General features: G+C 31.8%; 2 protein-coding genes across 2 annotated transcripts in view; both read left to right on the top strand.

The window, feature by feature from the left end:
* LOC131852108 (prostaglandin E2 receptor EP2 subtype) overlaps positions 1 to 3,547 on the top strand; it is a 28,402-nt gene extending 24,855 nt beyond the window's left edge. Inside the window, exons 6-7 of the mRNA XM_059202742.1 lie at positions 2,134 to 2,307; positions 2,859 to 3,547. Coding sequence (XP_059058725.1) covers positions 2,134 to 2,307; positions 2,859 to 3,008 — 324 coding nt within the window. The 3' untranslated portion in view covers positions 3,009 to 3,547. The remainder of the gene's footprint in view (positions 1 to 2,133; positions 2,308 to 2,858) is intronic.
* A 3,532-nt stretch (positions 3,548 to 7,079) lies between these two features.
* LOC131852098 (arfaptin-2) lies at positions 7,080 to 11,727 on the top strand. Its single transcript, XM_059202726.1, has 7 exons — positions 7,080 to 7,266; positions 7,451 to 7,581; positions 8,340 to 8,504; positions 9,148 to 9,316; positions 9,761 to 9,913; positions 10,571 to 10,721; positions 11,347 to 11,727. The coding sequence occupies exons 1-7, from the start codon at positions 7,256 to 7,258 to the stop codon at positions 11,536 to 11,538; spliced, it is 972 nt and encodes a 323-aa protein (XP_059058709.1). The 5' UTR covers positions 7,080 to 7,255; the 3' UTR covers positions 11,539 to 11,727.
* Positions 11,728 to 16,244: the final 4,517 nt, after the last annotated feature.

A 16,244-nucleotide genomic window follows, 5' to 3' on the forward strand; every position in this document is an offset into this window, starting at 1 on the left:
AAATACAGCTATTCTTCTATTTTATTATTACTATTAGGTATTCTTGTGCCTGAAAAGTGATTTACTGGATAGAAAAATTTATGATTTATTCATCATAGTCTTCCCCAGAGTCTGGCATGTAAAATTAATAGTGCATTATTGTCTATTTAAAAATAGTTTTTTTTCGGACTACTCTAATACTGTTGGCCGCAGCTGGCCTTTACAGCTTCACCGGACGTTAGGGTACGAGTGCAGATGGCACTCCAAACCCGCGGAAGGACTTATGGAACGGCTGAAGGCCAACTCTTGCCTGACGGATACGACATTCATCTGAGGGTAGGGGTTCCAACCACCACTAGGGGTTCGGACCTCGGCTCAGGCCGTAGTAATATCGATCCCCGTTTGAATTGGACGGGGGATCGATCGGAGGGGAACTTAAGAATAGTATACATTTTCCGCAGTTTTTAATTTTCATTATGAAATTTCTGGGCCAAATAATAATTTAAATATTCATCAACTGAATAAAAACTTTTTCTATATTACCGAGGTAGATTGGTTATAAAGTCGTTTGTAGCTCTGTCTTACCCATTTACCATAAAAATACTTGCTTTGATATATTCCACTTTGAAATGTAAGATATAGTGTGTGCGTAGTGTTCATGTATATAGGCAACGGTTTCTACTCTATATCAAGTGGACCGCCAGCTTATTTATTATTCCTTATAATATTAATAATATCTCAGGACAATTCACACAGTGGCATCTCGTCCCAAGCTAAGCAGAGCTTGTGTTGTGGGTATTAGACAACTGATAGAAATATATAAATACTATTTTTAACACATAGGTGCATAATATATATAGAAAACACTCAGACCGATACAAACTGAACTCATAAATAATATACAAATGTTTGTACCGTGCGAAGAATTGAACCCGCGGTCATAGGAAATAAGGCACCAGACAACCGAGTCCGTGAAATGACATTATAGCAAATTAGGCTGATAGATATACTTTCTAAGTTAACTTAGATATTTTGTAAATACATAATATACATACATACATAATATATAGAAAACACACAGAATACAAATGTTACTGTGCTTGATAGGACGTAAGGCAGTGTGCTAAATAGCTAGACCCCAGGGGCCGTAAAAAATTAAATATGAAAAAATATTTGCATAATTTCTAATACGAGTGGATCTCGCGTGGCAACGACTAAGTAAACAATAAAATCAATAGATAAATACAACAGGATTTTTTTATACAATGTGCACGCGTTTTATCAATTAGCTGGTCAGATAATTGGTATGCAGGCAGCGATACAGGCGGTAATAAATATTTCATTGTTACGATAAATGACATACGAATAAGGTGAGGCTTTATTTTGATTTTTGGCATAACATGACGGGCGTCGACACCGACGATTTATGCCTGACTGAAATTAGGCGAGGCACAATTTTCAACTACCATTTATTTTTTATTTATTTCCACAGACAGCGGTCAGTGCCTTTGTTAATTTTATCTATTTCTATTAATTGGATAAAAAAAAATTATAAATAGTTTATGGTAGATTGAGTTTTATTTAAAATAGTAGATAGGACAGTCGTTATAGAAAAAATAATTGTGTGTACACACATAGAAAATTTATACAGTGGAGTGCCGTAAGACAAAAAACCTTAAAACCTGATTCCACTGAACAGATTTTCATCGAACTTTCTTAATTATTGATGAAAGTTGAAATTAAAAAGTTTACCTACCAAAATTCCCGATCTTATTTTTTTTACTTTATATTATGTAGGAGGCAAACAAGCATACGGCCTATCCGATGGTAAACGGTTACCAATTGCAATTATTAACATTAATTAATTGAAAAATGAGAAAAATATATTTAAAACAATTGCGAGGATTTAAATTTTATATGCAATAAATTATATTTCCGTAGGTTTTTTAACAATTTATTTATTAATATTATAGTATTTAAGATTATTGTACGAATATCTTTTCTCTTTCTTTCATCGCTTCTATTTTGATTTTTACTAGTTTGATTGCCATAATTAGATACCAGAGTAGACTTGTAGTTCTATTGATTAAAACTAACATTAGAAAAAACAAACAAACTGAAAATTTTAATTTCATTGTGTTTTCAATTTTACAGGTCACCTCAGCACTATACCTGGCGCTTGGTCCCGCACATTGGCATAAACTGCAATCATTGTCAGCTCTGTCTGATATGCTGATGCTGTTGAACTACGTCCTAGATCCAATATTATATGTACTGATGCGACAACGATGGACGATCTACCATACCATCGCTCATTGCTTCAAGCGGGTCAGTATATATTAACAACTACATATGACTAAGTAACTAATACTTAAGAATAAAAATGTTAGAATCATACTAGAATCGTATATATGTGTGTGTTTTTCAAATACTTCTAGTATAATGTTTTTAATTGATTTAATATAATTTCAAAAAATATTAGAAACTATAATACTAAATTAGAAAGCTGTCATCGACAGGGAATTCATCCCCACACGCTGGAAGCTAAGTAAGTGGTCACTGTTCGACAGTGCGGTTTCCTCTAGCGTACACTTAGATTGTGGAATGAACTACCTGCCGAGATTTTCTCGAGAGACTACAGCATGGGCTTTTTCAAGAAGAGTATATTAAGGTTTCTTAAGAGTCGACTACGCGCGCGTGTCACCCTTGGATTTTCAGGCGTCATATCGTCCATCCGTCGTAGCGTCCATAGATTACGGTAACCATTTTTTACCATCAGATGGGCTGTATGTATAAAAAAAGCTGATATTTGAAGCATTATTTTATTCTATTACATATATATATCCTATTATTTTAATAACAACATTTATTTTCAACAGAGCCGTAAAACTTCAAACGATTCGCTAACCGTGAAGAACTCATGCTGTGCCCAAGATACTGTCGTCGTCAGTGATAGTTCCGGTGCCGAGATGCGCCCTCTACGGTCTGTGGCTGCTGCCTGTCCGCAAGGCCACCCTCTAGATGACTGACGCAAAACATTTACCCTGAAATTTTAATGGTACAACACTTGTGATTTCTAAATTTTTCTAATGGAAAGTTCTAGATAAATACTCTAATGTGTATTACTGTATTCGACGAATATAGTCATAAGTGTTAGTTACAAAGATATCCACGACTACCAAGAGCATAACATGAACAATTATTTATCGGAAAGTTCTCGAATGATTGTTGATTACTTGATGAAGTATGCATGTTAATGAAGTATCAATATTGTTGCTTAATTCAAGTTGAATTGTAGGATAGAATTGTTGAATCTCATTATTCCTAATAAATGGACAAAAATCTGTATAGCTAACATACGAGTATGTATACCTATGTATTAGATAATCGGCATACACACATTTAATAGTAGATTAGATAATAAAACAAGAAATTGAATTTTTATATATAAGGTTGCACCTTAAACGGTTTTGCGAAAAAAATAAACACTTAAAATATAGATAATTTCAACTTTTTATTATTTTTTAAAATAGAATCTTAATTACAATATTATTTGTATAACATTCAAATTTATGTTCTCATTTCAAAAACGGACTTCTGATTTCTGAACTGTAAATTGGTATTGAACCACAGATAATATGAGGATTAAAGAGTTTTTTTTTTATATTGTATAACGCATAACGTTACATATTCAATGTAGTAGAAACTTAGTGGGTGTTCCATTATTAACATGTATACCACATTTTTAGAGGATAAGTCAAGTCACACAAGTTGCACGTAAATTATTCATTTATTCTTATTAACACCTGTAGGTATACACAAAAACTACTAATAGATATATATTCATTTATTACTTAGGTACATGTTATGCAAAAATTACATATCAGGTGAGTTTTAAAATTATAAAACATTAATGTGAAACAACTAGTCCCCATTTGTACAATAAGCTTTTTAATACTTAATTTAAGTATCTATTGTATGTTACAACTTCTATGATCATAAAAATTTATTGAGATTAAAATTTTAAAGATTTTTTTCGAAGTGCTGTCGAAATCTGTAAGTATCCATGTTTTTCTGTTATGTTTTTTTTTAGTATGCAAGGATTATAGTTTCTTTAATCACAATGCTATATGTCTTTTCTTCTTTCAAAAGCGAGACATTTTTGCTCTGGCTAAAGACAAAGGCAAACTGTTTTGGAATAATCACCTTATCTAATACGCTAATCATGGTAACTATAACTATACTTAGATTATTATGAAATAGGATAACACGTGTTTACATAAATACACGCATCACGGATATAGGTAATAGAGATATCTACCTATGAAATTTATTACAATTTTAAGTGTGCTAAAAGGTAATTAAACTGTGATTATTTCGTAGGTATGTTGTATTACCTATATCCTAACTGTTAATTTATTAAGAATCGATTTACAAATTTATCTATCAATGAATAATATTTAACTATTATAAAATAGATGTAACTGATATCTGTAGTTAGGTTAATTTAAATTTAAATAAAAAAAATGTTACCAATAAATATACCTACGTAGATATTTTATATTATAATAATAATATAACCAAAGTACATAAAAATATTCTGTATAATTCCATACGTATGATAAATATGTAATTAATTATTGTTATGAGATATTATAAAACAAAGACGATAGACGAAAAACTGTGAATGTACATTAGGTATGTGCCTACATAGGTATACACCTACATACTAACTAGCGAACTGATCTGACCAGGGTTGAATAACTTATATTAAATCACATGTGATAAAGGAACTTTTTATATAAGTGAAGTGGTTTTGGCTATTAACCTCCATATATAGACGGAATAATTGTTGTAATTAAAAAACCCAACTTTACACCAGAGCCAAAACCTATTTTAAAAATTCATAACTTATATAAACACTTATTGCGCTAGAAACTTTGAAAATTAAGTAAATAATAAAATTCCAAAATTCAAATTAATATCTCAATATATGAGTTATGAATTTTTGTCTCTGATAGGTATAAAGTTAGGTTTTTTAAATTACTCTTTCTTCCGATATGTACAAACTCAGACTAAAATTGGCTACAGGCCACGAAAAATACTTGAAACTCATTATTAAGGGTAACTCAAACACTTCTGGTCACTGATTTATACTACACGATAAGTGCTTTCAATCAGTTCAGGTAGAGAAAAGTTCTAAGATTTATAAAAATACAGTCGAAATGAACTCCTCTTTTTTGAAGTCGGTTTAAAATAGCACTCTCTATAACATTCAGTATATATAGGTAGAATACTGCACTATATATTCGTTATACGGGAGACACCTTCAGCCGTTCCATAAGTCCTTCTGCGGGGTTTGGAGTGCCATCTGCACTCACTCCCTATCGTCCGGTGAAGTTGTAAAGGCCAGCTGTGACTAACAGCATTAACTTGAGTGTTTTTTCCGAATACCTATTGAACTCTAGTAACAAGTGCCCTATTAGTATTTAATATAAATAGATAGTATTCTAGTTCTATATTAGATATTCTATATTTTTATTATACGTACTAGTATTAAAGTATTAAATAAAATATAATAACATGAAGCCCATGGGCGCACCCAACTCAATAATTAACCTTTACCTGATAATTGGGTTGTTTTTTAGTCAGATTTGAACTGAAAACTTTTGTAAGTCAATGTAATTCACCACAGTCACGACGTCAATAATTACTACGATACATAGCGTCTAATTATTTGAAGTTAATATAATACATTCACAGGTTGCTAGCAAAGTTTTGTAACCATAGATTTCTTTGATTTGTTTTATGAATAATAAGATAATCTGTGACTAAAGTATAGTAGTCCAAAGTAGATGTTCTAATAAATAATTTGTTATGAAACATGAATTTTGTAGAAGTACCTAATTCAGTTTATAACGATAACCAAATCTTGTACTTTAATGAAACAACCACTAAAATTGTCTATGCACAAGCTTTTGATTATATGAATACCGTATGATGTGACACTAAAAGTATAAAAATAGCTAACAATGGAAAATAGCTACGAAAACCTGTGTAATCCCTCCGTTAGCTTTAACTACTGTATTTAATAATTAAATTGTATAATTTATGTAAGTAGGTACCTAAAATAAGAACTATCGAATAAATATTTTAAAAGAAAACTGTCCTTTTTATTTCTACATTATTAAATACATTTTTGACTACAAGTAGAAGAAAGTTTAAAGTATTCCATTCAAACTATATATTTTAATAATATTTTCTGAAAAGTTGCGAGGTAACAGATTGGGCTGGTATGTTATGCGGAGGAACGAGGACCATGTCTTATGGAAAGTATATAATATAAATGTGGATGGATGTAAAGGGAGGGGACGCTCTAAGAAAAGATGGATGGATTGTGTGAAAGATGATATGAATAAAAGAAGAGTATGTTCAGATATGACGACCGATAGAGGGCAGTGGAAGAGAATGACATACTGCGCCGACCACAAATAATGGGATAAAGGTAAGGCAATGATGATTCTCTGTGACTAAGCAATGTTCACAAATATTAGAAATCGATTATAATGATTATTATAATTTAATGTAATTACTTAATCAGTGGAGGTTACTAATGGCGACTAGTGGCCCCATTGCTATCAATGTACCAATGTTGTTAGGTCAACGTCCATGAATTAACTCCAGAAAACATCGTCATTAATTTCGCTTGAATTCGCCACGAGCATGGAGAAACTAACATAACTTTGCTCATCCCATCATCACTAACTTTCTGACGTTACCCATAAAAATATCAATAGTATAAGCTTTTGATTATGCCCATATACAATCCTATGATACCCACAATATAAGCTCAGCATAACTTAGGACAAGATGGCGCTGTGAGAATTGTCCAAGGATATTATTATATTATATATTATCGTATTGAAAAGTCGAGAAATACAAAGCTTTGTTCTGAACTCACGAGAAGTCAGGACGGGTCGCTAGTTAGTAATTAGAATATTACTTCACGAATTCCGAACGAACTTTACGGTTGTGACTGAGAACTTAATAAAAGTCCTTATGTCAAACTCATAGTTGTCAATGTCAAACAGCATTCGAAAGAACTTCGATTCGATTTGCTAATTTGCTTTTATTTTACGTCGTGTCGGAATTGGAATACAAATAATTTTCCTTGTATATCCCCACCGGAAAATGTTAGTTCTTTCGATTCACTAAAATAATAATTACATCATATTGTTTGAATTTTCCTGTTTATTGGGAAGAAAAAACCGGCGATATGTCTAAATGGTGAGTCACAATACAGCAAATCAATTCAATTGAGTTCAAGTTCTAAACAATTAAAGATATCTAACGAATTTATTTACAAAAAGGACCTTGTTGTCTATAAAATAGAAACTGTTAAAGTATACTCATTAAACGTATGAGCTATATTTATACGATATTATTTAATTAATATCAATATTCTTTTCAGGCAATCGGAGAGAAGCATTCATGAGATGCTGAAGGATACACCACCAATTAGAGAATCTAGCGATTCTATAAATTCGGGTACCGAGCCGAAATTCCCGACGTCCCGATCTATGCCCTTCCCGCCTGCATATGGTTAGTAAATTCCTATTATTGTTCATTCATTGTTTATATATCTAACTAGCTGACTCGCGCATCTTCGTAAGCGTCGCATTTTAAACATTTTTCGTTGACTAGTTCAGTTATTATAGATACAATGTTACTATTATATAAATACATAGCTATATACTAGCCAACCCAGCAAACATTGTTTAGGCACATCAGTTATTTTTAGTAGAGAAAATTTAAACAATAAAAACCTGTGGTTTAGAATGTAGCCTACACTCTATTCTCAGAACTACCAGACCCGTTGAGCAGTTTTGGAGGACTTTGATAACAAACACAGTGACAATTTTTGTATATAAGATTTATCTTCTAACTGTTGTTTCTAACAATATTAATAATCTTAAATTTAATAATAATAATATTGTTCTTCTTTGCTAAACTTAAGTCAATGTAGGGGGCAAAGAAATGTTAGAAAACCCACAATAAGGGAGTAAATCAGTATATTTTTTATTATTAATTTTAAATAGTGCTAAAATACTACTTTCCTTATTACTTTTATTATCTATAACATAAGTTCTGCTTAGCTTGGGACTAGTTGGCACTGTGTAAATTGTGTGTAATATTATATTATATTATTATTATTTCAATTATCATTAATAGATGACATCTATGTATAAATGTGCCTGCAGCAAATAGTTTTAAGATATCTTTTCATACTGTTAATCAATAGCCAATGTTGGTAGTTCACAACAGTTTCAATATTGAAATCTTACACATTTCATCATCAGCTCCACCTGATGTTTCTCAAAATGGTGGTGCGGGAACCAGTACGTTGCTACGTGCCGGTTCTACCAAGTTGGAGTCACTGCGTAACTGGAGTGTGTCCACATACAAATGCACCAAGCAGATCCTGTATGAGAAACTTGGCAAGAGCTCCAGAACTGTTGACACTGGTATGTCGATATTAAATAATAATCATTTTATAACGCTTCATACATTTTAATATACCTGTAAACAAATAAACGTGTTTTATGAATTCTTTCATTACATTGTCGTCTCTTGTGACAACTGTTTCGACTTCATCCTGTAGTCTTCGTCAGGGTGAGTATGGTGCTTTCACCATAGCATCTTGCATCACACTGGAAATTAAAACTCTGCATAAATTCTAACAGTGTTAAAAACAAACACAAAAATAGAATTCATGATAATTTAATAGAAATAATATCATCACTGCTAAATGTACTATCCTGCATTTATTTTTGTAATAAACATGTTATAATGTAAGTCATCTGTGTCACGTGTGTACCTTTGCCTTACTTATTTCAGCTGCTAAGCAACTTTGTTGTAAGCTTTGATTGGTTATTGGGTGCAGATTGTGCAGTGAAATTACAGGATAAGAGGCATGACTTCCTAATCCTGTGGAATAACAACACGCGAGTGCTATTGCGGACGTCACATTTGACGTCCGCAATAGCACTCGTGATGTCCACAAGATAATGTATATATATAAATATATATGGGGAAGGTTACCTCTTACCATCAGGCAGGCTGTATGTTTGATTGATTTTTAAATTCATTAAAAATATATGTCATCAGAATTAGAAGCGCAAATTGAAATGCTACGGGAGACGCAGCGCAAGTACAACGGAATATTGCGGCTGAGTTCAGCGCTGACTCAGCAACTGACTGCTGCTGGGCATACACAGCGCGCGCTGGGCGAAGCATTCGCGGAACTTGCGCAAAAATCACCAGAACTCCAGAACCAGTAAGTTTATATTTTTAAATTAAATCTTACTAATGTCTAATAGAATCGGTAATATGTGACTAACGTTATTGGCAAAAATGTCAATCATAGTGAACCTAATATTCTAGCGAGGCTTAACAAACAGTATTATTGAAATAAAAAAAAAAACATTAATTTATTTAATTGAAAAGATTTATAATATTTTATTGCTCCACATGATGATGTAAGGATACTGATAATAAAAAGACGATGTTTGTTTAATTTTTATAGAAATTTTATTTTATAGAAAATATGTAGTTTTTATTGCACGGTAAATCCATGGTATTAATACTATACAATACTAAGAAGTTCATCTCCGGTCTTGTCTAATAAATGAACCCAAAATGTCAATAAAATCTTGTCTGACGACAATTAAGTTATACGATACGAAACCGCGGGCTCAATTACTTACATTATATTTTTCAGGTTCTTATATAACGCGGATACACAGCGATCACTCACAAGGAACGGCGAAACACTGCTGGCAGCTCTTCATTTCTTCAACAACTCGTTAAACACGCTCACAAACAAGACCATCGAGGATACGTTACTCACCATACGGCAATATGAAGCGGCGAGGTAGGTTTTTTCTTTGAACTATGCTACTACTTTTGGTCGGAGCTGCCCTTCACAGCTTCACCGCATGCAAGGCAAGGTTATGTACAGGTCATGTAGTCGTTACGAACACTACTGGCACCTCTTTATTTCTTCAAAAACTACTTAAACACGGTCAAAAACAATATAATTGAAAAAACTACTACATATGAAAACAAACTTAGGAGAGATTGAATATTGTGTAAGTGATCCTTTTGGTGGTAATTATTTACAAACTAATAATCTTCTTTCAATTCAATGACAATTAAATTTATTTACCCCAGAATGTTACGATGACTAGCATATTCGATCGCTTTTATCGCAAACTAATCTTTACATAGTATATATATCTTTACACAATGCAGTTTTTTAGTAACGGATAGAGTGATTCAAGAGAAAGTTTTATATGTATAGTAGTTACTAAATTATTGCGTTCAGAATCATGATAAGTATTAAGATGCACCTGTTCATTATCCACTACATATAGTATGTTTTTTAACAAATGTAAGAATATTATGTCATGTAAATTTTTGTGATAATAAATTTAAAAAAAAATGTAAACCCGTGCAGAGTCCTAGCGGGAAGCTAGTAATAAATAATGTGTAGTCAATAAAGGTTTTAAATCTGAATCTGTGTTATCAGGGTTGAATACGACGCGTACCGCAGTGAGTTGGAAGCGAGCGGTGGCAATCCGCCGGAGTTATTGCTAGGCAACATAGAGCGACACCGGCGACATTACGAACGACTCCGCGATGATTCCGCAGTCAAACTGAAGTTACTACACGAAAATAGAGTAAGAACACATGTTTTTTTAAAAACCTGGAATGGTAAACAATGCTTGCTACGGCCCACATGTAGTTTGATGGTAACGTCGCCTATATACATACATAAATTGAACTGCAGATTTAATGTCATTCGATATAACGGAATGTGATGCTTATGGACCCTCATGGATTCCCATTACGGACGACGAGGAGTTTTGCTTCCAGAACCTGTATTTTCATTGTCATATCGCCAGCATGACTGATTTTAAGATCTTTAAAAACATTGAGAGAAAAATTTTACATATTATATTTATGTTACTCTCATATCGAGATATAGATATATATAGATAATAGATATTATTGTAGTTTTGTTCTGTTTGTCTGTATTTGTGCTGCATAATTTCAGAAACGGCTAAATGAATTTGATTGAATTCAGTTTTACTAATGTATTGTGTAATTTTAATCGGTCCGCAAACAAAAAACTTATAAACTATTGTATCTCGGAATACTGTAGGGACATGGGAATAGCGGGTTCAAATAGTGTATTAATATAGTTTGTAATTGTCATTTTTATTTAGTCATAGTACAGCAGTGATAAAATATTAATACTAATTAATAAAAAAAATTCTAAACTGTAATTAAATTATATTATAGGTGAAAGTGATGAACAAACAGTTGCTATTGTTCCACAACGCGGTATCGGCGTACTTCAGCGGCAACAATGTAGCGCTTGAAGCGGCCGTGCGACACTTCAACATACACACGCCGACGCCCACCTCCCCCCCGCCGGCGCTCGCGACCACCCCCACCCCCGCGGTGCCACCCGTGCTGCCCAGAACTGCATAGGATAATACAACGCTTGCATCGCTGTACGGTCGGAACGCCGGGCTGTGCTCAACAGTTAGTATGTAGGTCTCTTATAAATCGGAGTTGCTTTATCTATTATTTAGGTAACCGATATGATTTGTAGCAATACCATGTCTAATTTTTTTTATAAATTTGTGGTATTCTATAATTTACATTCTACATTTTATGTTACACCTATGGCCCCTTTAATGTACACAATCCGTTGAGTAGTTTTTGCAAAAGACAAATATCCAAACATACTCACAAGCTTTATCATTATAATATTAATAAGATATAGTACCCATGTAACCCTAGCAGCTGGTCAGCATCACCCGTAATACTGCTGGCATTGGCTTACCAATAACTTACTAATCTTAGAGCAATATATGTGGTATGCATATTTGACACAGCAATAGAAAAACAATACAGAAATTATATGTTAAACTATGTAAATAAAAAACATGGTTCAAAATAATAAAGGAACTATAAAAAGAGGTCTATCGCCAACAACCCGATTTGTATGAGACCTCTCTCATGTCTTTTCCATTCATTATGTACTTATGCCATTTCACGCGTTGACAACTAGGAACAATTATCATATGGCCATTACTGTTTTGTACAAACATTAATTTATATTACCTTTAGCATATTGAGTAAAAATATTTTTTTTCCGCTTAAGAACAATAGCTTTCGTTATAGTTCGTAGCCGTAACTTTACTTTTTAAATACAATATTAATATTTTTAATGAACAATAAGAAGGACATTCTTATTTCTGACATGTGTTTTAGATTTTGTTAAGCATTGATGTTTGTAGAAATAGTAACCCATTTGCCACTGTCGGCAGGTACTAGTAAGTATCGTATTACGTTAAACAAAAACATATTAATATACAGATGAATAAATAATATGTAACCAAAGGCTGGATTCTGTGAATCTGGTTTCGACACCCCTTTAACTTGTGATGTTCACGAATGTCCCCTAATTTCAAAAATACATATTGGTTTATATAAGTACTTAACGAGAATTCGTAGGAATGATATCTAATCATTCCTAAGAATTCTCGATAGTTACATCAATCATGCATATATATTAATTACATTTCCGTTGACCAAATTAGAGCTTTGTCTAAATAACTGCCTGGTAATAAATTCACGTTTAAAAATAAAATAACGTAATATCAGATATTTCATATACTGCGAGAAAATAGTATTATTGATTATTTTTATTTTTTATTGAATAATCCGCCTATCTTTGGTAAAGCAAAAAAATGACAAATTGTCACTTAGTTTTTTTTATTCTTATACCGAGACTCATTATATCGATTATATGTATGTTGAGACTCGTAAGGGACTGTGATGTAAGAGTTTAGAAAGAAAATATTAGAACTGGTAATCGGTTAAGCGTCAATAACAAATAGTTTAGTGGTTATTACGCTATCATAATTTACATAATAATTCTTTATTGAATCTCAATTTGTTTTAAACTTTTTAGCAATTGGTTCGCTGTGATACATTTATAGGCTGAGATAGCAACAATTGGCATCTTATTCTTTTTCAAGGTTGCTGTACTACGATTTGTTATTTAAAATTTTGATTTCCACTTTTCTACGCCTCCTGTATTTATATATAAGACTAAGGTATATGATAGTGTAATGAGTCCATATAACAGTTTGTTATCGACCTCATAAAAGGAAAAGTATGAATGAGTAGCAAACCCCTATAGTAATAGTTGTTTGAATCACGACTTTAAATATAAGTAATTTGTTGCAAAGTAAATATAAGGAGTTGTTCCAATATATAGGTAAATTGGATATATCATAGTCACAAGCATTATTCGAAATATAAAAAATGTAAATTTACTGACGCGTAATTCAATGAAATGTATAATACACCTACATCACAAATGCAAAAATCATTAAAATACAATGTTGTTGGGGTTCCTTCATGATATTTTAGTGACTTGTGAATTTTGTAACAAAATTTCGTATTTTGTTACGTTTAGAATTATAAAGAAAATAAGTGGAAGAGAATGATTTTGTTTATAATTCTAAATATAAATAGTGAGTTATTAGGCACCTAATTTTCAATTATGTCTACAAATAAACTTAATAATGCAAGTAGAGTTTGTGTTTTGTGTGAAAATCACATGTTGCACCGAAATAAAAAAAATATATGCAAAATATTTTACATATTCACTAATTATTTTTGATATAATCGTAGTATGTTTTTAGCCGTTTTACTGTTGTGTCCATTCCATTATTTATGCTTTGCTTTACGCTTGCCTATACTTGTAAATTGATAGATATTTTGATAAATCAATTTTATGCGAATATTTAATATAAGCGCGAATAAATTTATTTTTAATTAACACTAAAATATGTATAATATGAATTTTTATTTTTATTTTATAATGTTGAATTATATATAATTTTTACTTTACAAATATGACCTTCCTTCTTAGCGTTTGTTATAGTATTGCAAATCAGAATTTATTTATTTATTATTGAAAAGTGTTTATTTATTTTGTTATAGTATAAATATACAAGCTAGGCATATATATATATGTATGCAGACTTACAATTTAAACTATAAAACCCTCGCACTGTTGCTTAATGAAAGAATTAGATATCATAACAGAACTAGTACTTACCTAAATTTTTCATTCTGCCCTCTATATATCTACTCGTTTGGCTCTAATCTAATTAAAAAAGTTAAATATATATTATTTACATAATAAGCAATATTATATAATAAAGATCCTTTCCGCAATGATAAATTGTATCAAAATAACAGACAATCATTAAAGGTGAGGTCATAATGATGAAGTGCTAGATGCTGTAACTGTTGATGCAATCCAAGCAACGTCTAGGGGTTTGGCTCCTCGCCTTATTTCCAATAGTCGTGGGTTCCAGTCATCGCACCGTACAAGCATTTGTATTCATGAGTATGATTGTTTGTATCGGTCTAAGTGTTTTTTATTTATATTATGTATGTATTTGTGTATCAAAAAATGTGTATTTTGTATGTAAATGTGTGTCACGAGACTTGTGAATCGGTAGGTGTAAGGAGCCTCTTTTCCGACGTACATCAACACTTAACTTTACCGCTCGTGTTTCTCTCCCTGCCAAGTCAAATCTGGCATTAGTATTATCAAATAATTTGTTTCGTAATGATTGTTTATTGTTTTGCTACATTTTGATAACTGCGGAATATAAAAGACAACTAATTAAAAATGCATTTTTATAGCATTTAATAACTTATAACATTTAGAGAATAATAACTATATTCATGATCTCCGTAATAGCCTCGTACTATATATGTCTAATATAATTATGTAACCTAATATATTCAAATCTTCTAGTTCACTTCTGTGTGGGTGACTTGTGAAATTGTTAACTTAAGGTGGATTTACATCAAGTTATATTCAGTTTTGCTCGGCTCAGAAAATACTGAATTAGTCGTAATCTCGTCTGTTGATATTGAAACTATTTCTTCATTAACTTTTAATTTACAATTGACAATAAATGAGTCGTGATTAAAAATATGTTAAAACTCTGATTACGGTGTAATGTCTATTGTATTTTAACTGTAAACAAGTAGATATATTATAACGCTTAATACTGCCAGAATGATGTTACTCAATTAAATAAAATAGTCTTGTTTTTGTCTTACAACTACCACATAGAACTTCAACAACAAAGCGCCTAAACGTCATACAAAATTGTTCACAAATGTTCGCATCAGAATAATAGTTTAAGAATATATTGTATTGTGTATAATCTAAAAATCGAACAAATACAGCAATAATAAGGAATCCATAGGTCTAAATCCACCCTGAGTCAAGTGAATGACAATACTGTATAATTTTCTGAATGAATGCATTAACTGCGTATATTATGTATGTTATGTCCGTAAATGATTGTTTAATACTAATTTAATGTGCAATATGGTATATATTATGTTAATTGGTTGTTAAAATATTTATATTTTAATACTAAGGTCACCTTTACCTCCCTAAATTGCGAGGGTACTTAATAAACTAATGACAACAAACACTTGCAAGTTATCGTAACTTATTTGCCGAATGTTGTACTCGCTTATAAACTTAGAGGTACAAAGGCGGTCTTAGACTTAATATTTAGACACTTTGTGGTTGCAGTGACCAAAATCGTTGTAATGTACATTTATTTTAAGGTACTTGTAGTTGAACCTCAGATCAGTTATAGTAGATCCGCTCAAATACTGTTATAACTAAAAAACTAATTAGCGAGAAAAAGGCGTAACTAATGTATTCCTACTTTCGTTTCTCACTTCTTGCATCTTACACCAAAATTATCTTATTGAAACATATTATATAAATTACTAAAATAAAAATAATGTTTATAATTTCGTGAGTTGTGAATCTATGCAAGCGGATATGCATTCAATGAATGCTCGTTAATCAGCTCTCAACGTCATCATATTTTATTCTGAAATGTTAGAAAGTACTTTGTATATCTCTTTAGAAATTACAATTTCTTTTTTATTCTATAATAATAATAAAACATTCAATTAACCCATCCGATAGTAGGCAATTACCGTAGCTTATGGACGCCTGATAACCTGGGGTGACACCCCGGGTATATCAGGCGTCACGGTGCCTGCCGGTAAGAAACTTTAAACTGTAAACTTTCATAAACTAGATGCAGTAGTCTCTAGAGAAAACC

This window comes from Achroia grisella, unplaced genomic scaffold (assembly GCF_030625045.1).
Source record: "Achroia grisella isolate CSIRO2021 unplaced genomic scaffold, CSIRO_AGI_Agris_v1 utg840, whole genome shotgun sequence".
Taxonomy (NCBI): Eukaryota; Metazoa; Arthropoda; class Insecta; order Lepidoptera; family Pyralidae; genus Achroia; species Achroia grisella.